This window comes from Etheostoma cragini, chromosome 18 (genome assembly GCF_013103735.1).
Source record: "Etheostoma cragini isolate CJK2018 chromosome 18, CSU_Ecrag_1.0, whole genome shotgun sequence".
In the NCBI taxonomy this organism is placed as follows: Eukaryota; Metazoa; Chordata; class Actinopteri; order Perciformes; family Percidae; genus Etheostoma; species Etheostoma cragini.
The window spans coordinates 12,768,616-12,791,776 of record NC_048424.1 but is presented as its reverse complement, the minus strand read 5'-3'; the positions used below and the strand labels follow the sequence as shown (position 1 = coordinate 12,791,776).

Here is a 23,161-nt window from a genome sequence, read left to right as displayed (position 1 = left end):
AGTAGAGTCTTAAATGTCCTTCTATTGCAGTTTCACATTTGTCCCAAGTACGTATCGGCCTATTGGAACAAGTAGGCTAAGCATAAGCATGGGAATATTAGGCCTATTGTATAGGCCTAGTCTATAGTTTAAAAATGACAAAGAAAACTTTCTGAATGTTTTAAATCTAGATCCCAAAAATTAGTTTGTGACTCATATTGCAGGTTTGCTGCAATATGAGTAGCTATACCACTCTACATAACACCTAAAATTTGTAGTGGTGTAGGCTACTGCTGTACCTGCTTTCATTCCAATCAAGCTCAATCTGGGAAAGGTGTGTACAATAAAAATAATGTCGTGATTTCCTCATCTATGATGTCCTTGTGCATTATGCATGTCTTGCTAGGTTTCTGGAAAACTGATCAATTGAACAAAACTACAAAGTAAGATACTTATTTACCCAGAAAAATATCGTTATGCTACAGCCTAGGCTACTTTATATTGGATGCATGGAGATAACTTGTCTACTTTCCTATGCTTTGAATGTGTGTCAGCTGTTCCGCTATAAGGTCCGTAAATTTCCCACCAACTACATTTTCTCTTACCGTCTATAAAGCAGAAAATCCAGAGCAAGGCAATGATCCCTGCCAACCAAGTGCACCAATCCATGTGGTCTCCCCCCCTGGCCCGGGCTCGGCAACGAAAAGAAAGAAAGTAGTGAAAACCCAAAGTTGTGATCTGGCCAAGCCCTGCCCTGCCTTTACGCACCTAACACCGCAACATTAAGTAGTCGTATTCTCGGCAGGTGTCTGGGCGTTAGAAGACCATCTGAGCTGTCAACAAGCGCATTAGGACAGACAGACTACAACTGTGTGACCTACTGGCCCCTACAGTGTCTCACAGAATGGACACTCATGTTAACTAGTTGGAACCAAGGAGTTAACCGATTATTTCAAACATTTTAATAGTAGCCTATTATAAATAACCAAAAACACGCATTAGTTCTACATCATTTCACGTGTGAATCTCTTCTTTTCCTTACTCCAAATCTATTTTTAATGTTATTGATTGAATGTCAACCAGGGCCCGATGACTCTCTCACAGAACACATGCTTTGTACAGAATTGATTATTTCTAATGCTAAAAAGAGGATACCAGTGTGTAGAAATAGCCTATATCATGGGTTTACTACTAGGCTGGATAAACTCCAGACACACGTGAGTGGCAGACACATTTGGGAACAATCCCCTTGCCTGAAATAGATAATGTCATTTTAAAGAAAAAACTAATCTAAAATCCTAAAATAAAATAAAATAAGAGTTATGCAGAGGAAATAGCTGACTGTATGTTAATTGGAAAAGTCCCGACATAAAACTCTGCACTTTGTAAACAAATAATAGGCTATATAGGCTATACTGTTACTAATGCCTGAATAAATGTCTGTTAACCCTCCTGTTGTCCTCGGGTCAAATTTGACCCGTTTAAAAAAATATCTATATCTGAAATATGGGTTTCTTTTTAACCAAATGACCACAGCAATGGATTGGATTCCACATAACACTTTTTGCAAATACAATTGATCACCTTTATTCCTGACGAATGTACGTTCCTCTGATCTTAACTTTTAGTCAAAATAATTCAATTTTTTAAAGTCAAATATAAGGCATAATTCTATATAAATGAGGGTTATTGACCATGAATTCAAAAAAGCACTGTAGTACTGTACTGTAGTAAGGTGGTGTTAGTGAAACCTCAAAACTGAAGTCAGAAACATTGAGGAAAAAGTCAATTTCTTGTCAGTTTTTGACTCGGGACGACAACACAAGGGTTACGTTACATCACTGAAGGAGGTAACAATGCACTGATGCTGATGAAAGTATTGCAGACATTGCATGAGATTTATTCTATTTCTATGCTCCAGACTGCTAAACTGTCAGCACAATTCCACTGTTCCACTCAAATAGGAATCTATATCATCCAGGACTGAGATGTCAGGGAATGCAACCTTAAACCGAGGACGCTTTGGTGACCTGAAGTCGTCTCGCGGGGAACGCCGCGTTCGACTTTGCTCTCTTGTGAGCCGTCGTCCTGGCAACGGAAAACCTTCAGACGGCAGGACAACCTGTGCTTAATGAGCCGACCCATTGCCAAAGGAGGTTTACTTCATTTTGGCTACTTTTCGTCGGACATATAACACAAACGTCCTCAAGTAAACGAAGGTAAGAAACCACGACATTACTATGGTGGCTGTGAAATTCGAAATGAAAAGATACAATGTAATATAATGTTATTCATGTTAAATTTCACTAGCCTACTGCTTGAATGATACAATGTATTGTAGCATGTAGCTAGCACGTACGACTAGCCTACTAACTGTAGATTCAGGTTTGTTGGGCTCAGTAGCCATTTAAAGGGATATAGCCTGTATTAGGCAAATGATCTTTGATCCAAGATGGACCAGTCTAGCCATCTGTGTGTGACCTGTAATGTTCCCACCTTCCACGCTGTGCTGAGGAAGTTTATGTACAGATGTATATGCAGATTAACTGAGTCAAATGATACAATTTTAAATGCTATAATTAATCCTGCACTTAGTGATACCAGATATTCGTCAAAACTATGGAATCACTGTAACACGCACCTGTACCTGTTTTATTTATTGGACATTGCAATTTGTAGATTTATGTGTATGTGTGTTTCTTTAGTGATATTTTTGGGGATCAGTTTGTCTATATGTATTTATGTTTGTGTTTGGTCTGAACCCCTTTTTGTAATGTGTTGAGTGTATTGTTTTATCTGGATCTTGAGTCTGTAAATAAAGAAATATATATAGAGATGGCTCCAATATTTTCTCATGATTTAGGGATGAGCCCCAAGAAGAACAACACTGCCAGTGGTGTGATCACCTTCCACACCCCATTTCATGTCAGCCTGTTCAAATCAGAGGTAAAAAAAACAACAACATACATACAAACAAATAAATAAACAAACATAATTGCTTACTAAAAATGTATCACTGGTATGTGTACCCTGGCCAGCCCAGGCAGGGGGTACAATGCTTGTGTGAATGCCTGGCCGCCCCTCTTTCTCCTCAGTCTGTACAGTGTCATGTGTGCATGTACAATGCTGGAATCTCAGTGTCTTTTAAAAAAAGATGAATGAAGAGGTTTCAGGTTATTGACAGACAGATACGGTAGCCACTGTTACCCTCTCTTGACTCAGGACAATGTGGGAAACAATGCCTGGTGAGGGATCAGATGACGTGCAGATGAACACTCCAGCCCAGCATCCAAAATCCAAAGATACTGGTATTAACATAACAAAAAGCACAGCAACGAAGGAAGCTGTCATCTTTGTACTGAGGCTAAATTATGTATAAAAAAAACTCCTGCAAAGTACACTGACATGTCCCACCATGTGTTTGTGTAAGAGAGAGATGCAGCTCAGGTTTCCGGGTAGTGACATGATCTGTCAGTGCCTGTTGAGCTGGCCTCTGTTGCCTTCTGTTCACCTACATGATTGTGTCTGGTGGTCTGTCTTTGAACTCGAGCTAGAATGGTTTGAGTTTGAAGTTTGCATGAAGCTCTGCAGTTTAATTTTGTCTGTATATTTGCTGTAATGTAACCAGACATGTATTTTCTTTTGTTTGCAATGGGAATTAAAACGTAAGTGTGCACTGCAAACTGTAGTCTTCATTAATTGACCCTATTGGGATTTCAGGAGTGCATGGATATTGGGGAGAGCCCGTCTCAGCCGAGCAAGAGGATGAGGAGCACCAGTAAATGTGTAAGAGCAGAGAAAACAGATGAGTCCTCACCCTCTGGGCCACAGCCGGGAGCCACACAGCACTGGCGCTCTCACACCTCCCTTAGACGACAGAAGGTAATGCACTCAACCAAACATACCTGCTCAAAAGGACGAGGTGGATTTTCTTACCGCATGTGCCACTATTTAGGCAAAGATGGAGGATGATAATCAACAGGTGAAAGCAACAATTCAAGCAATACTGGATACAGAAAATGGCTTTATGAAGGTAAGATGCTGGACATTGACTAACTCATGTGACTTTCCAGTGTCTTTAATTGGCAGTTCTACAAAAATGCATTGTTTTTAACAATGTTTACTCTCTATTGCATTACGAAAAAGGCTTTGAATCTGTAACTTTGTGTCTGTAATTGAAATGTTGGTTGGAATGTGTCTGTGTTAAGGAGCTGGAGCGGTTTCTGAGTCAACGGGACATAACAGAGCTAAGGAGGAGGGAGCTGCTGCACAAGCGCTGGACCGAGCGTGTGTGGTTTCCCCTCCAGAGGAGAGTGGAGAAACATGTGTCCAGCTGCAGTCCTGCCGCGGTCAAGAGGCGCCTGAGTTTATACAGTCAATACCTCCATCAGTGCAATACCAAGGTGATACTAATCTCAGCGTTCAGTCTGCTTGTATTTGCTTTGGAATGGCAACCGCTTTTGTCTTGTTGAAGACTGTGATGCTTCACAGTCCTGCATCAGACTTCACACAAACACGAGTCTTTTGTGCCTAATTATTTCTCTACAACAACAGACACATCTTACACAAGAGATGCGTACCTATCCAACTGCTGTAATTGCTTTACTCTACAGGGCGTTGTGCTTCTAGAAAGCTATGATCTAAGGGAATACAAACCGTTTCTTCTCCACAATAAAAACCCACACTACATGAAGGTAACTTTTTTTGTGATTTAAATATTACACTTTATATAAAAAAAAAGAAAGTTGGACCCATTGAAGTATTCTAAATGTGTCTGTCGCTGATAATATATTCACTGCTTTATCACTAGCTCAGTACAGCTGGCTTAAAGGACCCATTGTACCTTCAGTTACATGGAAGACCGAAGGAGAAGAGAACAGCCCACTCTTGTGAAGAAGGTATATGGTACTGTCATTATTCAAGCAAAATTACATTTAAGATTTGTAGGAATGCTTTTCTTTGAGTGGGATCAGAGATATTTTTTCAGTGGCATTTCCTTTTAGTGTGGGGGAATTAAAGTGAAACTATATAACTTCCGAACACATTCTTCCTGTTAAAAATGAAAAACTGTATTCATAAGCAAAAAAAAAAAACAACCCTTGCTCAACTCAACACACTCAGGGGTTTTGCTAGCACTGCCTTACTTGGTCTGGTAGGACCAGTAGCTAATGGTGGGTAATGATAGCTAACCAATTTATCCTTCCATTTTAGGATGTCAAAGACAAGTAGAGAAGCGGCCTCAGAGTGAGTCTGTGACGTCTCAGGCCAACATGCTGCTACATGTCTCATCTAATCATCCGGTCACTGCATCCAGAAAAACCTCAGTGGTGGATGAGACTGAAGAAAGGAAGTCCAGCAGGTACAAATATAAATTTTTATGAGAAGTTTCATTTTTTTGTGTGCATATTTTCTATAATACTGCAGGAACAGCAGAGACTATTTTTTACAGCGGCAGCACACGCCACTTAAGACAGCTTAGCTATTCAGTTAAGATAATGTGAGAGGTAATAGTCATGCAAATGTGTCTCATCCAGAATCAAGACCATACCATGCCGCCCCAGTACAACTGTCACACCAAATGGAATGTGCCATCAGACCGGCTGCTGGTTCTCCAGATGTCGGCAACGAGCAGCAAGTGTTCAACAACTTCAGTCCTCGCCTACACCCAAATAAAATCCACATTAACCGTAAATCGTCACTTCTATTCCCTCCTAACTACCTCACAGTTTTCCCAGGGACACAACAAAGAAAAAACGTTTACTGTGTGTAGATTTTATTCTAGCCATGTTCAGGATTTTAGGGCACACTTAGGGTTGCAACATTTGAAATGACAGCATAACGTGTGGCAATGTGCAGGTGTATGTATAACAGGGTGTTTGTCTTCATAATTACAAATTCAGACATGTAAGAGATAAGAGTAAAATAGTGTAAATATATGAGTATTACAAAGATCTAACTGGGCCCATTATGTTCACATTTTAGCTGGATTGTTGGCAACAAGAACACCTTTATCCACAATACATTATGACTTTATCTGTGCATCATTCTCCATTTTTGGAAAGTGCCCTTTTTGTTAAAGGTCACTAAAATGGGTGTAGGGCAGAATAAGGCAGTGACAGTAAAAGTGAGAGTTTTTCAAGGCCACCCTTGCACTGCTACAAACAGGCACTTTTAAGTGTGTGTGTGTGCGTTTGTGTGCTTGTTTATGCTTATGCAAAATGGCTTCTCTTCATTACTGTAACATTAAGTGGTGCGTGTGTTTTGGATGTTTGTTTTCCTCATTTGGTTGGCTCGTAAAGCTGTAGGTCTAGTTTGACCCAAACCTCTCCCGTAGAAACCTCATGCAGTAGTAGGCGTCGATTTGCGGCAGCCTTGCTTTCCATCTGTTTGTTTATAGTTGCCACGGGAACTTCAGTACGACCCAGGAAATCTGAAGAGGCAGAAAACAGTCATCTAGTAAAGCTAATGAAATGAATGACCGTGAGACAAAGAAAGACACTTCTTCATAGGGATTTTAAATCTTAGTAGCATGTTTGATATTGGAAATGAAGGCTGAGGATTTTTCGGTCATAACAACAACAAAAATGATGGAAAGAGGAATGTCTAATTATCAGTCAAAAGAAGACATCAGAAGCTGACCTGCAACCAGGGTTCATTCTGTACAGACAGGACAAACTGGACAAAAAGCCTAACATGCCATTGGGTTAATGTGAGGACGTCTGTGCTGCGTGTGTCCCTTATCCGCTCACCATCTGGAGAGAACTGGTCTTTCTCGAACACAGTAATACACAGCACGTCCTGGTAGAGGTCTTTGATGAAGAACTGGCAGTTGAAGTTCCACTTTGGGTTCAGAGTGTCGCTGATGGGTCGGGAGGTGTAGCACTGAGCCCCCATCGTCAGCTCACAGTATGGATTGCTCTTACCTGGAGAGAAATCATGTTTTTTTTAATTAAACGGACATTAATTATGTGAATCATACTGTACTGCACTGATAGATAGAGGGCAGAGTGACAAGATCTGTGTTACCGTTGGGTTTACAGGCTTTGAGCTCCTGGGCTTCAGTGACAGTTACCAGCAGTCGGCCTATGCCGCTGGTCTTTAGAGAACGTGCTAGAACAAACACAGACGTTAGATGTAGGAATACAACATTGCATTATAAAGTTTGCCAGCGGAAACAGCTGATTTTGTGTATAATGTGTGGAAAATATGCACATTCAGGTGCTTATGTAATTCAGGCTGGTTACCAATTTGACAGATGAAAAATATCCTTTTGTTATGAGAAAGGGGAAATTATTCATATTGTTAAATTTAATGTTTAGCCTTTTATTTATTATCACTTTATTCCAAATTAGAGAGGTTAAATATTCATAATTTTCTTTTGTTTGCGATAACTTCTACTTCTTATGTGCATATTGATGGCTATTCTACTAGAGAGAATAATTAAACCAACTCAGTACTCTTTTATGATTTATTGGGAGGAGGTTTTTCACACAAACACACACACACACACACACACACACACACACACACACACAATGAGTTTACACAGAAGCAATATCCCTGTTTACCTTGGTACGCCTTCTCTCTCTTTTTCTTCTCCGTCTGTATGAAATGTTCAGATGCTGCTTTGATTTTTTGAACCCACGTTGTCCTAGCGACCCAATAAACACATAAATCCATTACACAGTTTGATTAGCTTATTGGTTTTAAGTGTGTGAGGATGTACAAGTGCATGCGTACCTCTCATTCAAAGTCTCCGTTTTCAGTGTGTAGACACGATCGATGTGTGAGACGTGGAAGATTGGCTCATCGCTGGAAGGGTCCGGTGGCATTTTCACCAAAACCTCATTTAGAAACAGTGGCTGGAGGAGAAAGTGAAGTGATAAATAACTTATAGAGAAAATTCCAGAGAAGGAAAATGATCATAAGACTTCACCTTAGCACTATTTCATAAATAATCATAGTAACCCAAATTGTATTTCAACACCACAAATGTATCCATATTCCTGTCTGCGCTTACTGTTTTGTACATCTTTAGCTGTATGTTGGTCTTGAGGCTGAATAGCTTGTCTGATCCAGAGGAGGAGAACGGTTTGGCACTGTGTGTGAGGAGGAGAAAATCATTGAAGAGGAAACCCCACAGCTCCCTGCTGCTTTTGGTTTTGCAAAGCCGACCACTGTGGAGCAGATTGCGAGGCCCGAGGCAATTAGTCAGCGAGTTGAAGACCAAGTGCTGAAAGAAATAAAGGCAACACTGAGAAGAGGAAACTCTCAAGTACTATAAATAAAGTAAGTGCTTTAGTGAAAAATGCTCCCTGGGTTTGTTCTTGTATGCATGCATTTGTTTTATTAACAGATAACATAAATTCTGATGTGAGGAAGAAGCCCAGCGGCATCCAACATACAGTAAAATGCATTGAATGGAGTGTTTACAACTGTATTTTACAGCGGTAATACAATATTGGCATTTACAGACTACACATGCCGTCATTAAATTTGATTTGCACCCATGAATATAAAAACATCATGTCTGGATATGTTTACCTCTATAGCTCCCTCACACTGCACGTGGCTCTGTATCCACTCCAGCCGGTCTGAGTTCTCCTTCTCCCGGACTCCCTCGTTGACCTGAGAGCACAACTCCTCGGCCCGTTCCAGAGCTTCTCTGAGCGGGCTGCGGTCCGCGTGACCGTCTGGGGTGTTCTCCAGGATCTGACCAACAGGAAGAGGAAAGAAGAGCGACATGGAATCACATGTCGTATGTAGTGAATATAAGGAAAATGATGAAAACATATAGTATTTTTCCCACATACGTTTTTTATGAGCAGAGGGTAGCGTGTGATCCTCTGCATGGGCTTGAGAAGGAAGCTGGACAGTGGCATTCCTTTACAGCGGTAGTTAGTGGCTATCTTCTGCTCAAGAGGAAGCAGACAGCGAGAGAGGTCAAGATGTATATGCTGTTGCATCTCAGAAACATATGTGCCCTGTCTGTTTTGTCCCTTTGTTTCTACATAACATTTCTTTTGGTGTCACTATCCAATGTCTACGAGTCGTACCTTGAGGAAGTCTTTAAAGTCAGGCTGGTTGTGGGTTTTGCTCTGCAGCAGGGCAGCAGCGTTGAGCTGGCAGGAGCAGAAGTGGATGTAAGGCTGCATGTGCGCAAGCTCCGAAGCCAACAGATCCCCTATCAGCTGGACCGGCATGTTCTCTCCTTCGGTCTTTTTACGGACCCGCAGCGCCCTGGGAAGATCATGATGATGCAAAACACAATTTCTTTTTGTTATCACCTTCATTTGTATATCAAAATCTGTTTTACAGTGGACTTTCTATAAATTAGGGGTCTTCAATCAAGGTCTTCAACGTTTTTTAAGCCCAGGACTCCCTAACTGAGATAGAAGGAACCCCCTGCCACATATATTGTATAAAAAAAAGTTGCATATTAAACTGGGCCTACAATACTGTCAAGGGCGGCCTACATCTTTATACATTACTTTTTCGCATAGAATACTAATAATACTAATAATTGTTGGCAGGATTTAATAAATCATGTTTTAATGTTAAACATCAATTTGGCCCAAAGTAGGGATGGGAATCCCAAGAGGCCTCAAAATACAATATCATCACGGTACTTGTGTTGCGATACAATATTATTGCGATTTTAAACATATTGCATTATTCTACAATATATTGCAATTTATTACCTTTTTTTAACTTCATGTTTCCCAAAAGGAAAATGTGTCAACGTCTTTTTTTGAATGTAAAAAGATATATTTTGTTTGTTTGTTCATCTCACTTCAGTTTTAATACTGTAAAATGGGATTGTCAAGCAGACAAACCCACACATACAATATATAATAATAATAGATTGATTCTTGGCGTCTGTTTATCATTACAGTTTTGCCACAGAAAATACCGCGATACTATGCTGAATTGCTTTTGTTTCCCCCATAATACCCAGAAACGTCCATTGAAGAAGCAGAGTAGAGTCACAACATTTGATAGAATGCTTAATAATTTTGGTGTTTGGTACCTACTTGAGTAGTTTGCTGTTGCACAATATCAGCTCCCTCCAGTTAACAAAGATCACTCCCATCTCAGCTTCAGTTAGACGGCCTGACTCAACCATGGGCTTGTAGAAGACCTGAGATGGGAAGAGAAAGGAAATACTATAGAAAATATATGTCTACGTGTGTGTGTGTGTGTGTGTGTGTGTGTGTGTGTTTGTGTGTGTGTGTGTGTGTGTGTGTGTGAGTGAGTGTGTGTGTGTTTGTTTGTCCCTACCTCTAGAACCAGCTCCAAGTCTCCTACGTAGGTCTCCTCAGTCTGGATGAGCTCATGGATGTAACCCTGTCTCTTCCTCTCCTGAGGCGTCATAGTGTCTAACGTCATCAGGTCAGCACACCCTACAGCACACACACACATGCAAACAGGCAAACATGCACAAAGGCATGCACAAACACACCAACACTTTCCTGTCAATCACCAATAAAGTGTCTGAGGAAATACAACACTTTTGTCAAAAAACACCACACACATCAGCGTGTTAAAATCTCCATTTATTATCACTTCTACATCGTATTTACATTTAATGCAGAGACTAGAGTGAGGCACATTGTAGTTGCAGTAAATGAACTTAGGGAACGTAGCAGGCTAATGCTAACGGCTACCAAGTACACTAAATTAAAGAATTCAAGAAAAAAATGAAGCACCTTTCCAGGTGGAGCACTCACTCCAAATGATTGCATAGGTGTGAATGAGTAAAGTAGCTAATGCTCGAGGGAAAGAGCAGTGGAGGACTCAGTATTTAGTCTTTGAGGTGTAAACTTGGCAAAGGTTGGACGTAAATGTCAGCTGTGTGGTGTGTCATTATCCCGGAATCTACCACTGTCAGTTGGTATAATAGGAGTTCTCTTTTGCTGGTGATATCACAGTTCAGTACAGCATGAGTTTAAACCTTCATCGCTTGGAAGCATAAGGAGGCAATAATAAAATCACAATTCAATTTTAGTACGAGCAATACGTTAGCAAGCAGCAATCAAGGTTATTGGTGATTTAAGCAACAGTGAGTCGTCATGCTGGTCTATTTTAGCAAGGTTTAATGTTGTTAGTGCAAGAATGAGTGACCCTGTTAAAACGATTACAGATTCATAGCTTAATTTAGAAAACTAAATGACTGACGTCATTTACACATTTGTTTTATTATACTTTATAATCAAACTTATATGATCCATATTTCCATTAATCTTTAGCAAAACTACACATTCCATGCCTTTGTATCAGAGGGGAAAAAACCTCTAAAACATATCTAGCTGCCTCTGCCTCGCTCCCCTGGTTAATATGTTAAAGAAACACCAAGGGGAAAGCAGGAAAGGGAGAGAGAGAGAGAGGGGGGGGGGGGTAGGGTGAGTAATAAATCCCTTATAGAAAAAGACAGAAGAGAAAACATTTAAAGTAAAGGAAGAAGAAAAAAAAAAAAAAAGGGGATCAAAAGCAGAAAAGCACAGAACACCACATCCTAAACGGGTTAGGTGGAAAGCGCAGAGCTGGGCTGTTCTCGCTGGCAGCTGGGCTTCCTGTTGCGACAGGGCAATTCAGATTGGCTCAGACAGAAGGGAGGAGGAAGAGGAAGAGGAGGAGGAGGAGGAGGAGGAAACAGAAGAGAAGGAGGAGAGAGGAAAGCCAGCATTACTGTCCTACAGAAGAAAAAAAAACAGATGAAGAGGAGGAGCGGGAGGGGGAGGTGAGTGAGATGAAGGAGAGACAGAGAGAAATTAATATAGTTTTAATATTAATGCTAGACTCTTACATGCAGATGCATTAATAATGTATTTCTGGAAATATAAATGTTGTTACTAATTGTATCAGCTGGAAGCATGATAGTAAGTTCTTCCCTTTATTTTTTCTCTCTCTGATGAAGCGCATGCCTTGTGTGTGCTCGGGTGTGTAGGAGTTCATGTTCATTAGAATTAAAATGTCATTGTGTTTTGTGTCTGCAGCTTAAACAAGTTCATCCTAATTAAACGTCCAGTGTTCACTTTTGTTAACAGAGATCCCTTTCTGTGGGGAGAACATGTAAGCTGTGAATACTAATTCAAACACACAACTCCTATTTAAAAATGGGCCCATTAATCAATTTTTTTTCATTTTTCATCAGACCGGCTGTGTGAATAAGAAAGTAGAAGCAGAATCAACAGACACACAGGAGTGTGCATAGTGAGCATGTGCATTGTACATAATCTCTACCTACCTTATCAATTTCCCGGTGAAAATTAAGCTTCCAAACATGTGACTGATTAAGATGAAAACATTTGCTCTTAAATTGAAACAAATCAGTGGTTGATCCCTTTTGTTCTGTGACCCAGTAATTTGTTGGTAAGACATTTTGGGAAATACGCTCATTCTCTTTCTTGCAGAGATTAGTTATGAGGAGGTTGATCCCACTCTTATGTCTGCCCACCGAATATGAAACTACAGCAGAAGATGGTTATCTTAGTTTAAGGTTAAAACAAGCTGGAACAGCTAGCCTGTCTAGCTAGCCTTGTTATATTTCTGTTTTTGTAAGGTTAAAGGAAATTAGATATTACATCTTGTTCAGTGAGCTTGATAAGTGTTGGTATTTTTATGTATTTAAACAGAGCCAGAGACATTTTCTCCCTACTTCCTGTCTTTATGCTTAGCTTACTGCCTGCTAGCTCCATTTAAAAGACACGTTCCTGGCAAGAAGACTCAGAGTGGAACATAGTTTCCAAAATGTTATACTGTCCTTTTAATTGAATATCAATTGTTGGTGCAGCCACTTCAGTGACACTTAAAAGGCAATTTAACAATGATTCTACTTTTACTCTTTTGTTAATTTACACGTGTGAGATCCCATTCATTAATTTTCAATAAGCATTTCACACAAAATACATGGGGGATTGTGCCTTTTAAGTGCAGTGGATTTATCCCTCAGTGACAGAGACCAACTCTTACCTTCAGCCTCTCCATGCTCTGACATGGAGAAGGGATCTACTGTACCTGCAGCAAGCCAAGTCAACCAATCAGATTGTCAAGTTTGTTTCTACAGCGAATGAATATCTTTTATCAGTTTGAATTTTCCTCAAACACTCCCACAATAATTCCAACTCCAGGAGTGAATTATTGATTTTTTCTCTCAAATAAAGTACAACTAAACGTTCTTAGGTTTACTCACATTGCTGGCTGGGGTCTGATTCTGTGGTCATCTTGACATAATTGGTGGGCAGCAGGCCGGTGACCCCATTGACGTCTCCTTTCCACCAGTCAGGGTTGGTCTTGTCCAGGATGCTGATGAGCTGACCCTTGGAGAAGCTCAGCTCATCCCGATTAGCAGCGGTGTAGTCGTACATCGCAATAACTTGGCATACTGAGGGGAGAAAAGGCACAAATGGGGTTTTACAAGGACGTGACTTTAAGCATGTTGGGAGGGTTTAGTTTCCTGAATCTTTCTAGGAATGGCAATGTTGGTCAGCTTTTAGCTCACAAAGCATGACTGTGGACTCTTAATCTTGTTAAATGTCGTCAACTGGAATTATTACTGGACAAAATACAGCATTACAGGTTAGTCGGTCAAAGATACAGGGAGTTACAGTAATGTATTTGCATCTTAGTATTTGCAATGTACTTCAATTCAATTCAATTTTATTTATAGTAACAAATCACAACAAGAGTTATCTTAAGACACTTTACAGATAGAGTAGGTCTAGACCACACTCCGAGAATCCACAAGTACCCAACAGTTCCAGTAGTTTCCTATGTGAATGCATTAATGCATTGTTTGTGTAAAATGTCAAAATAAGGGAGTTACTGGCACAGTTGTTAAAGAAATAGTGGCGTAGAGATATCAATGTGTCTGCTTGAGTATATAAGACAGAAGCGATGAATCATTATGTTCAAAGTGTGTCAGTCATCACCTGGGAGAGGGGAGGGAGAGGACTTGCTGCTGGAGGGGCCGAGGAGCTTGACGTGAGAGGAATGAAACCAGCCTCTCTGCCGCTTCTTACCTCGAGCCTGGAGGGGAAAAGAGCCAGTGAGAGTAAATCGATCTCGTGCTGGTTCAGTTCTGAATTTTAAATCGAGAGATGGTTTGATGAATCAATTTTATCGGGCAGAGAGCTGCAACCCCAGCAGCGCAAACAAACTAAACCAAGCCAAAGCCTAAAGTCTGCGGAATGACTAAAAGATTGCTGTTCAAGGTCTCCTTTTACTTGACCCAGCGTTATACAAATCAGTGTATTATTTATTGCTGCCATGGTACAATTACCAAAGCTGTGGTAACAACAATGTTACTGTGATTAAGATTTTGACTGTGTTGTCTGAACCGTCCCCTTGCTGCTTTCTTGACTCAGTTGTCTCCCTGCTGTGTCAAACCGTTCAGTGAGAGCTTAAACAGCGGCAGCCTCGGTATAAAATAGGCAGTAAGGATTGACCTCTCACTGCTGTAGATGTATGATCATTAGTCAACCCTGTCATTACTGCTGTTACCTCCTGTCCACCTCTACATTACATCTGCCAAAGTGGATCGTGTTGCAACACATTTTTCTTTCAGTCTGTTTGTTTATAAAGCATAACATATTTTTCATATTTACATATTCTCAGCGTCCCAAACAGAGGAAGAAAAGATCATCAATGTGGATATTTAAAGATTCTCCACCATGACGGATTACTGATAAACATACAGAGCTCCAAGGTGCAATTGATCTTGAATTGCACATCAGCATTAAGAGGTAAAACCTTGCTACTGTCACTTTAAAGGTTTATCCTTAATCCTTTATTCTTTAAGAAAATTATGTAGTATAAAATTTATAAATAAGTCTACTATGACTCTCTTTGGGCACTTACAGCTCTAATAACTGACCTGCAGTTCTCCGAGCCACCAGCCGGTGGAGTTCTTGGCCAGGACCACGATCAGTTGCCCTGGAGACAGATGCAGCTGATAAATCGTCGGGGCGACAGCGGTGGTGACTGCCTGGGCGATCTCTGTTGACCGGACAGATAAAGCTAAGGATGAATTTAGATCAGGTAAATGTCAAAAGCATAACAGATTTAATCAACAGACTCTGTGTGTGTGTGTGTGTGTGTGTGTGCGTGTGTATTAATGCATTGTTTGTGTAAAATGTCAAAATCAGGGAGTTACTGGCACAGTGGTGAGTGTGTGCAGCATTTGAGAAAAAAAGTCTTACCAGGCTTTTTGATTGGAGCTCCAGGTTTTGTTGCCTAAATAAATAAAGTAGTTAAGTAATAATTAAGTATATTTCATTCAAAATGATGTAACTTGAAAAAATAATATTGTTAGGATGACTACTAAAAGCTAAATTGATTGTCAAGAAATAAGTTTCCAAGGTTGCTTATATTATCTGACTAACGCAAAAAAAGGTGTTTGTTATTATCCTGCTGACTAATCTTTGCAAGATTACTTAAACTAAAGATCTATAACATACTTTACACAAAACTTATTTGTGTTTATATTATTACGAACATTTCAGATTTATGTCAGGAACAGCAAACACCTTGGTTATAATGATGCTTTTTTACTAGAATCACCTCTGGTTCAACAGGTCGGACATAGTTAGAGGGGAACACCCCTGTCTGATCCCCGATGCATCCTCGCCACCACTCTCCTTCTCTCTCTGTCACCATGACAACATCTCCCTCAACAAACGTCAGGTCCCCCGCCTCTGGGCTCTCATAAGTGTACAAGGCGACATACTCTGGTTAGGATTAAAAGACAAGAGTGATAGTCAGAGCCACATATATCTGACAGTAGGCTTGTCATGGTAATATGTACAGTATGTGAGACCTTTTCTCCAGATAAACTACACTTACCCTCTAGCTGAACAGAGTCAGATGTGTCAAATGCATCCACACTAAAATGAGGAAAAAAACAGTCAATTTATGATCAGCTTAAAGTTAACATCAGAGAGGTGTGCATGTGTCTTCTCTCGTGTGTCTCCATACTCTGCATTGCCACCCATCTCCAAAGTGACATAGGTTTTGGGGAACCATCCCTGTGTCCCGTTGAGCTGTCCCAACCACCAGTCTTCCCTCTGCTCTAGCACGCTAATGACATCACCCTGTGAGAAGCTCAGCAACGCAGTGATGATGTCATCCGCATCGGAGGAGAGGTTGAGGTGAGTTTCTGAGGTGGATGACCACGAGGAGACGGCTCGAGCCAGCAGAGGGACGGAGGACTGAGGAGTGAGATTAGTAGAGCAGCGAGGTTTCACATTAGGCACAAGGAAGCAAGTCATCTATAAGAAATCAAGGAAAACATAAAATTAGCCTCCGAGCAACTCATCTAGATATAGAGCAGTTTAAAACATCTCTGTTCACCTAACACTTTCTGACCATGAGACCTACTAACACGCATGTTATCTTTTGGGAGATGGAGATCTGTAAATTTCTGTGTGACCCACAGAAAGGCAGAGAGAGAGCAACTCTCAATAGGGGGAAACGCTATAAATATACAGCCATGCTGCTGTTGAAGGTGTGTGTGTGTGTGTGTGTGTGTGTTTGTGTGTAAGTGTGTGAGTACCCCAGCGAGACCTAGTTAGTTGCCTGCCAAAGCCTGTTTATAGCTCAGACATACAGTGAGGGCAGACACAGGAAACCTAGCAAAGTACAAGGTAACATTTAAACTATATTTAAACCTGCATGAAATGTTTTTTGGCAGTGCAACAAGCTGTAAACACAACATTGACATATAATCACCGTACAAAGTTGACATTGAAACCTATTAGCAAACAGTTGCTTATTTACACATCCAACAGATACGGAGAAACAACATTAGCAGTCATTCAGAGTCATATTTACAGAATATATAAGTCCAATATTCAGTCTCCTTTTAGCTTTGTTTTGGTTGCCACCAACTCCTGAGGGAAAAAGATGTATCTTTAGCTTCTAAAGAGTTCGCTATGTTCAGTAGTTACTTGGTATCTTTGACTTTAAGTACATTATAGCTTGTAATGATGTTGATGAGAGCGGTGAGACTGAACCAAAACAGTAAAGTAGCGAGCTGTAAAACCCAAACAATGAGCTAAAAGAAGCTAAAAAGGATTGAATGATAATTCTCTGTAGGTTTGTCATTACAAGTGACTCAGTAAATTTTTCACATAGTCATAAGATCCATTGTTAATATGAAAATATGAATTATAGAAGCTTAATGAACTGATTAATTAATGAACTGATTAATGATTAATGAAATGATTAATGAACTCAAATAATCCGAAACCTCTTGACGAGTGCTCTCAAAAAACCTTTCAAAAAGATATTGTGATATAGGCCTACAAACTACTCCATCCAGAATATGACTGCTAATCTCTGAATTGACCCAGCAAAAAACTGGGTTTTAATTTGCATCTGAAGTAGGCCACCACAACGTGTATTTGTCCATTAGACCAGTTTGACCCATTTCACCACATGCCTGGAGTTAAAGTAAACATAAGTCGAGCTTTACCTGTGAAGCGTCTAATTGGGCAGGAACAGTGCTGTCACACGCTACCTCCCCATCTGGGACTCTGGGTAAAACAGGAGGGACAAAACCATAAGGGAAGGAGCCAACACAAGAATAAAAACAACCTCACAGTACTGTGGCATGAATTGCAATGCCCAAGGTGACTGTTAAAGAGTAGCAGACAGCACACAAGTACAGCACTGTACTATCTTTAGGGAAGGGGAACTGAAATATCACATAGAAAGTGTCTGTCTCATCCTGTTTCTTTCTCTATGTTACCCTGTGTTAAGTGGTAATGGCAGCGGGCAGGATAATATTCCAGGTGAAGAAGGGGTTGTCTCAGCAGAAGAAGGGGAAGGACATTTCTCGGCGTAACTCTGGGGGAACCAGCCCCTTTTTCCACGGTAACTCCCGCACAACCAGCCAGGCTCACCGACAGTCTTCTCATCCACCTGCATCATTGAAAACACAGTTTAATCAAACACAACAAGGTGATGATGACAAACATGTTGTTTCCCAACTGCAATTACTATTACCCACCAATTACACATAATTAATTATGTTTAGACACCTATCACACAGCAACTGCTTGTCTCACTGTCATTTTTACTTGGGCAGATCTGACATCTCTTTCTTTTCACTGGACTTTGTTTATTTCCGTCCTGCATTCTTTGCTGCCCCATGTCACGAGTCATCAAATATTACATCACAAACTAACAAATATTACAGTAAAACTCAACATCTAATGGCTTAAAACGCAACATCTACAGTAACATTAGCTAATTAGCTTACATGTGTGCTAGCTAGGTATAAAGAAGGCTAATGCGATTATAGAAGCAGGTCATGTTTTACACAATAGGAAATAACATGTAAATGTTACGTTAAACGCCTGTTATTTAGTCATATTTGTTTTCTTCTTACATGTAGTCAATATATAAAATACAAAGTTGATGATGCTAATGGCTGCTGAGATGTCGGTCCCTGACATAAATAACTAATAATTATAAACAATTCCTATAATATGTAGTTGTAAATGCATAAAGGCCATTTTGACCTACTTATAAAAACTACATTTTCTTAAAAAGCAAGAGGTACATTTAAAAAAAAAGGTCAACGTGTTAATATGTGTTTAGTGTGTGTTTACATTATGAGTGTGTGTGTCTCGTACCTCTATGAGGCCGCTTGCATCTACACTCAGTTCATCCGCGTTTCGGGCAACAAACGAGTACAGAGCTCTATACGTGGTCAGCTTGGAGGATCTCTGAGCCACCAACACCGGCTGCTGTCCTCTTTCCTGCTCTTCTTTGGTCTTTCTCTCCTCCTCCTCTTTCTGTTTCCTTACTTCAATCTCCTCCCTCCTTCTCTTCTCCTCCTCTATCCTTCTTCTCTCTTCTTCCTGTGCTTTCTCCTGGGCTGTTCGGAGGCGAGCCTGTGCCTCCCTCTCCTCCTCCTCCCTCCGTCTGGCCCTCTGCTCCTCCAGGAGCCTCCTTTGACGCGCCTCCTCTTCCTCCTTCTCTCTCTTCTCCTGCTCTTTTCTCTCTTGCTCTAGCTTCGCCTGTCTGTGGGAAGTAAAAAGCCAGACACAGAAAATGTGTTTTATTGGAAATGAAGGTCACCTGAAGTATCTTGAGGATCAAAAAGCAGATTCACGTCAAGCATGAGTAATTTGCAGCCCCATGTTCCCTCACACTCACCTGGCGGCCTCTTCTTCTTCCTCCCTCCTTCTCCTCTCCATTTCCTCCTCCCTGCGCCTCCGCAGCTCCCTAAGTTTCTCCTCTTTGACTCTGTGCAGGTCGTCCAGGACAGCCTGCTGTCTCACCTGCTTCTCCCTCAGCTCCTGAGGCAGCCACAGAATGCACGATGCATTAGAAAAGCATAAAAGACACACACATCAACCAGATGAATGCAGAATGCAGAGACAGGGTTATGATCAGCCACAAAGTACAAAACAACTATATGCAAGCTTTCTTTCTGCTCCAACCATAAATCCAACCATGTAGAAGGATGTACAGTACTCTACATCATGTCTTGTAAAACATATCTCCACAAACTACACCTGTTTGGTCCAAAAGCATAAACACAATCATTTCCAAACATGCAAAACTGATGTAAAAAAGTCCACAAACTGGCAGCAATTCACAGAAACATGCAGATGTGTGTATATGCCTATATGTAGAGGGGGACAGGGATATCCTGCAGGTTAAGCATTCTGTGTGTGTGTGTGTGTGTGTGTGTGTGTGTGTGTGTGTGTGTGTGTGTGTGTGTGTGTGTGTGTGTGTTACCATCACGATACGTCCTGTTTATACAGAAAACACAGGCTAGAACTAATCCCATGGAGACAAAAAAGGAAGACATGGTACCAAAGCAGAGCTCCATTTAGTGAGTCAAAAGACACAAAAAGCAAGGTTGAGTGGACAGATGGAATCATCTCAGGTTAAAAAGGAGAGTAAGATTTAACATTGAGGCTTGAGGGAAAACAAGAGGTGAGATGGAAAAGGAAAAAACTAATAACGTGGTTGTGAAAAAGATTACACAGTGGGAGGTAGAGAGAGATACAGAGAAGAAGAAAGATAACCTTGATGAGAAGGAAGAGCTGGCTGAGACAGGCCAGCAGAGACAGAAGTCCCCGCAGGACACAGTCGTCCATGTCCCCAAGCTATGAAAGAAACACACAATGTGATGATGGAGGGAGGAAAGAATAGAGGAGGGGAGAGAAGGGGATAGACAGAAGGTAAAATAATAAAAGGATGAAATAGCGGTGAGTTGTAAGATGGATTTAAAACACGGAAAGCAGAAAGAAAAGAAGCATCAGAAGAAAAAAAAAAGGAAAACCAAAGACGAGGTGAACGTGAATTAGTAATAAAGATGTCCAGGTAGAGGGAAGCAGAGAAAAAGGGACGGAGGAGAGAAATAAAAAGACGTTAAAAGCATTTAGGTTAAACATTTTAACAGAGCAAAAGAGAGTGAGAGAGAGCAGGCATTTTGATGCTGCAACATTTAGTATCAGAATGACGGTATATTGTGAGAAGTCATTACATCATCCATCACTGCTATTGCAGGATATCATTTTCAGGCTTTCTGCCAGCCCTGTCTGAGTCCCTATGTGTGCAGAAAGGTTAGGTACCAGGTTTTCTTTGCCAGAAGGGTTAATCTCTAGAGTTACCAAGAACTGAACAAGATTTCCCAGTAGCGTTTTAAATGTGAAACTCACACGGTTCACACCATTGCTGCAGGAAATAAATTTAAAAAACGGCTCTGGTTTGGAACATTGGTGTAATCCATCATGTAGTGATGTTGCTTTTTTTTTTGCTGTGTTGTTCTAAAAATATCCAACTGTTTTCCAAAAGGGCCTCAAGATCCAATTATTTTCTTTTTTTTTCTTAAAGGAAAAGGTTTAGAAATTACACTTATTTGCTTTTGTGCCGGGAGTAAGACTTAACAATTAGAAACAAAGCAAACTAATGTATTTCCCAACCGCTGACCTTGAGCTCCTTGTTGTACTGCTCCATTTGGGACAGTTTGTCTGTGGTCTCCCTCTCCAGAGTGTCCAGCTGGTCCTTCAGTCTCCGGCAATTCACTCCTTTTTCCGCCACACTCCCGGTCACAGAAGTCAGAGTCACCGCTGCACGGCAAAGGTCAAAGGTCAGAGTGAGCACGGGTGAGAATTCAGTGAGCGCTGGGATGTCTTTGTGTTGTACAAGCAGGCGTTAGTTCACCCACAGGAGAATTTGTTGAGGTTGATGTTTCGCAGCTTGTCGTTCAGCCTCTGTTGTTCTGGGACCAGCTGTAGGAGCTTCCCCTGCCAGTCCTGACACAGAGGCAAACAAACAGAAAATGAAAAAAAAAAAACATTCATGGGAATATATATATTTGATGATGAGTCAGTGAAAGCAAAAACATTTCTTTAACCTCTAGCTGAAGCTGCAACGTGTTGATCTCTATGATGCGTGCGTCCCTCTTCTGATTGACAAGGTCCACCTCCGCCTTCAGGGTCCGCCTCTTGCTCTGGGCGTCGCGGAGACGGTCTGAGATCTGCTTGTGCTTGTTGCCCTGTGAGACCGGCCACAATTGATATCAGTGTGTGCCCGTGCTTTCTTGCACATTTTTGGATCTTAGCGCAGTCTCACCACAGCCTCCAGCTCCAGCTCTAGACTCTTCTTTTTGGCTCTGAGTCGGGAAATCTCTTCCTGCTCCCCCTCTCTCCTCCTGCCCAACTCCTCTCTCTTCCCATGCTCCCACACCTCCCTCCTTTGGCGCTCCATCTCCTGCTTTGCTGCCTAAAAAAAACACGAAGGAACATGGTCACCCACCATCTGGATGTTCAGCATCTCGCAGGTGAGGCTACTTCTCTCGCTCACCTCCTTCCTCTCCAGCTCTCTCAGTCTCTCCTCCTCCCTCTGTCTCTCCATCTCTCTCTGCCTCTCCAACCGCCTCTCATCCTCCAGCCTCCTGCGGTTCTCCTGCTCCCTCGCCTCCCTCTCCCTCCGTTCATGAGCCTCCCTCTCCTCCCTGTCTCTCCGGTCCCTCTCCTTTCTCTGCTCTTCCTCCAGAGCCAGTCGGCGTTTCTCCAGCTCGGCGCTGCCTCGCGCAAAGTTTTCCTTCAGCTTGTCCTCGAAGGACACTACGAAGAAGAGACAGAAGTCACACAAAGTAAGACCAAAGACTCACATTTCAGCAAAACATACAGTGTGAAGGTGATGTCATACCACTGCTCTTGGTCTTCTGTGCAGGTTCTACCTCTGGTGTGTCTACTAAGCAGGGAGTTATGTAGGGCCCTGTTCCATTAACAAGCTCACTGGGCTTGATTCCTCCTCTGAAATGAAAAAAGAGAATCGAATCTCTGTGGTTGTTGTAATAATGAAGGTATTAATGAATCCAGTAAGTGAGTCAATCTGTGTGTGTGTATCTTACCTAAGAGAGGGAGGGACCAGGTCTTGAGGCAGTGTGAGGGGTAGAGGTCGACCAGTTTTAGCCATGTCTACCAGGTGCATGGCCAGAATGAACTCGTCAGCTTGTAGCTGACCGTCCTTATCCACATCTGCCAAGGTCCTATATACGCACAACACAGTGACTCACATCGTAAGGCAATAAAGATGATCTGTAACCTTTTTGGTTAGAATATCCTGCTTTTGAAGAAGTATCACTGTTTTCTTTGGAGCGGAACAAGCTGAAAGCGTTGACAAATTAGTCAACAAGTTTTCCAGCTCCAGCAGGCACAGAGCAACCTTAACATTCATTTGCAGATGTTTCTCCTTTTTTATTATAAGATTATTTTTTACCGAACAGGAAAGGGGAAGAGAAACAGAGGGGATGACAAGCAGCAAAGGGCCGCATTTCGGACTCGAACCCGGGCCGCCGCCAAGGACCCAGCACACATGGGGCGCACACTTCCACTGGGCGAGCCAGAGTCCACCCCACTCTCTCTCCTTTTAGCCCTGTTTTGGTTTTTTACTAACTCCTGAGAGAAAAATCTGGCTCTTTTGGCTTCTTAAAGGTTTTAATTCCTTTTTTTTTTTGGAAAGTCAAATGACAAACAAATTGGCAATAAATCAATATTCATTATTCATGTGAAGAATTTGTGTCGTAAATCATGGCAATCATTTCCACAGGGGAAAAATACCAGTGTCATTAAGATTCAATGGCAATATCCGTCTACCTCTGACACACACACACACACACACACACACACACACACACACACACACACACACA

The 23,161-nt window shown here is 41.4% G+C and overlaps 2 protein-coding genes across 16 annotated transcripts in view; one reads left to right on the top strand and one right to left on the bottom strand.

Moving 5' to 3' along the window:
• The first annotated feature begins 1,857 nt into the window (after nt 1-1,857).
• Nucleotides 1,858-5,671, top strand: fam228a (family with sequence similarity 228 member A). 4 transcript variants are annotated; one of them, XM_034899626.1, is made up of 9 exons: nt 1,859-2,198; nt 2,843-2,925; nt 3,700-3,861; nt 3,935-4,012; nt 4,191-4,382; nt 4,593-4,673; nt 4,790-4,877; nt 5,191-5,338; nt 5,514-5,671. In XM_034899626.1, the coding sequence occupies exons 2-9, from the start codon at nt 2,845-2,847 to the stop codon at nt 5,650-5,652; spliced, it is 969 nt and encodes a 322-aa protein (XP_034755517.1). In that variant the 5' UTR covers nt 1,859-2,198; nt 2,843-2,844; the 3' UTR covers nt 5,653-5,671. The 4 variants fall into 4 exon arrangements, with proteins under 4 accessions (XP_034755518.1, XP_034755517.1, XP_034755519.1 ...); XM_034899628.1 differs by having other exon boundaries at nt 1,861-2,198; nt 3,669-3,861; nt 4,188-4,382; XM_034899625.1 differs by having other exon boundaries at nt 1,863-2,198; nt 4,188-4,382.
• A 520-nt stretch (nt 5,672-6,191) lies between these two features.
• itsn2a (intersectin 2a) overlaps nt 6,192-23,161 on the bottom strand; it is a 35,180-nt gene continuing 18,210 nt past the window's right edge. For 2 of the 12 annotated variants that reach the window (XM_034899545.1, XM_034899553.1), the window contains 31 exons: nt 22,361-22,498; nt 22,156-22,262; nt 21,808-22,070; nt 21,577-21,726; nt 21,359-21,499; nt 21,170-21,257; nt 20,932-21,071; nt 20,025-20,105; nt 19,144-19,286; nt 18,618-19,008; nt 17,729-17,901; nt 17,453-17,513; nt 15,955-16,247; nt 15,823-15,863; nt 15,541-15,707; nt 15,180-15,213; nt 14,855-14,997; nt 13,911-14,007; nt 13,172-13,363; nt 12,952-12,996; nt 10,261-10,382; nt 10,014-10,120; nt 9,036-9,219; nt 8,793-8,891; nt 8,524-8,691; nt 8,000-8,212; nt 7,720-7,841; nt 7,548-7,630; nt 7,006-7,089; nt 6,729-6,902; nt 6,192-6,409 (listed from right to left, as the gene is read on the bottom strand). In XM_034899545.1, the coding sequence (XP_034755436.1) occupies nt 6,258-6,409; nt 6,729-6,902; nt 7,006-7,089; nt 7,548-7,630; nt 7,720-7,841; nt 8,000-8,212; nt 8,524-8,691; nt 8,793-8,891; nt 9,036-9,219; nt 10,014-10,120; nt 10,261-10,382; nt 12,952-12,996; nt 13,172-13,363; nt 13,911-14,007; nt 14,855-14,997; nt 15,180-15,213; nt 15,541-15,707; nt 15,823-15,863; nt 15,955-16,247; nt 17,453-17,513; nt 17,729-17,901; nt 18,618-19,008; nt 19,144-19,286; nt 20,025-20,105; nt 20,932-21,071; nt 21,170-21,257; nt 21,359-21,499; nt 21,577-21,726; nt 21,808-22,070; nt 22,156-22,262; nt 22,361-22,498 (4,396 nt within the window). In that variant the 3' untranslated portion in view covers nt 6,192-6,257. Of the gene's footprint in view, nt 6,410-6,728; nt 6,903-7,005; nt 7,090-7,547; nt 7,631-7,719; nt 7,842-7,999; nt 8,213-8,523; nt 8,692-8,792; nt 8,892-9,035; nt 9,220-10,013; nt 10,121-10,260; nt 10,383-12,951; nt 12,997-13,171; nt 13,364-13,910; nt 14,008-14,854; nt 14,998-15,179; nt 15,214-15,540; nt 15,708-15,822; nt 15,864-15,954; nt 16,248-17,452; nt 17,514-17,728; nt 17,902-18,617; nt 19,009-19,143; nt 19,287-20,024; nt 20,106-20,931; nt 21,072-21,169; nt 21,258-21,358; nt 21,500-21,576; nt 21,727-21,807; nt 22,071-22,155; nt 22,263-22,360; nt 22,499-23,161 lie in introns of those variants that run through there. The other 10 variants (XM_034899546.1, XM_034899548.1, XM_034899551.1 and 7 more) reach the window with 10 other exon arrangements.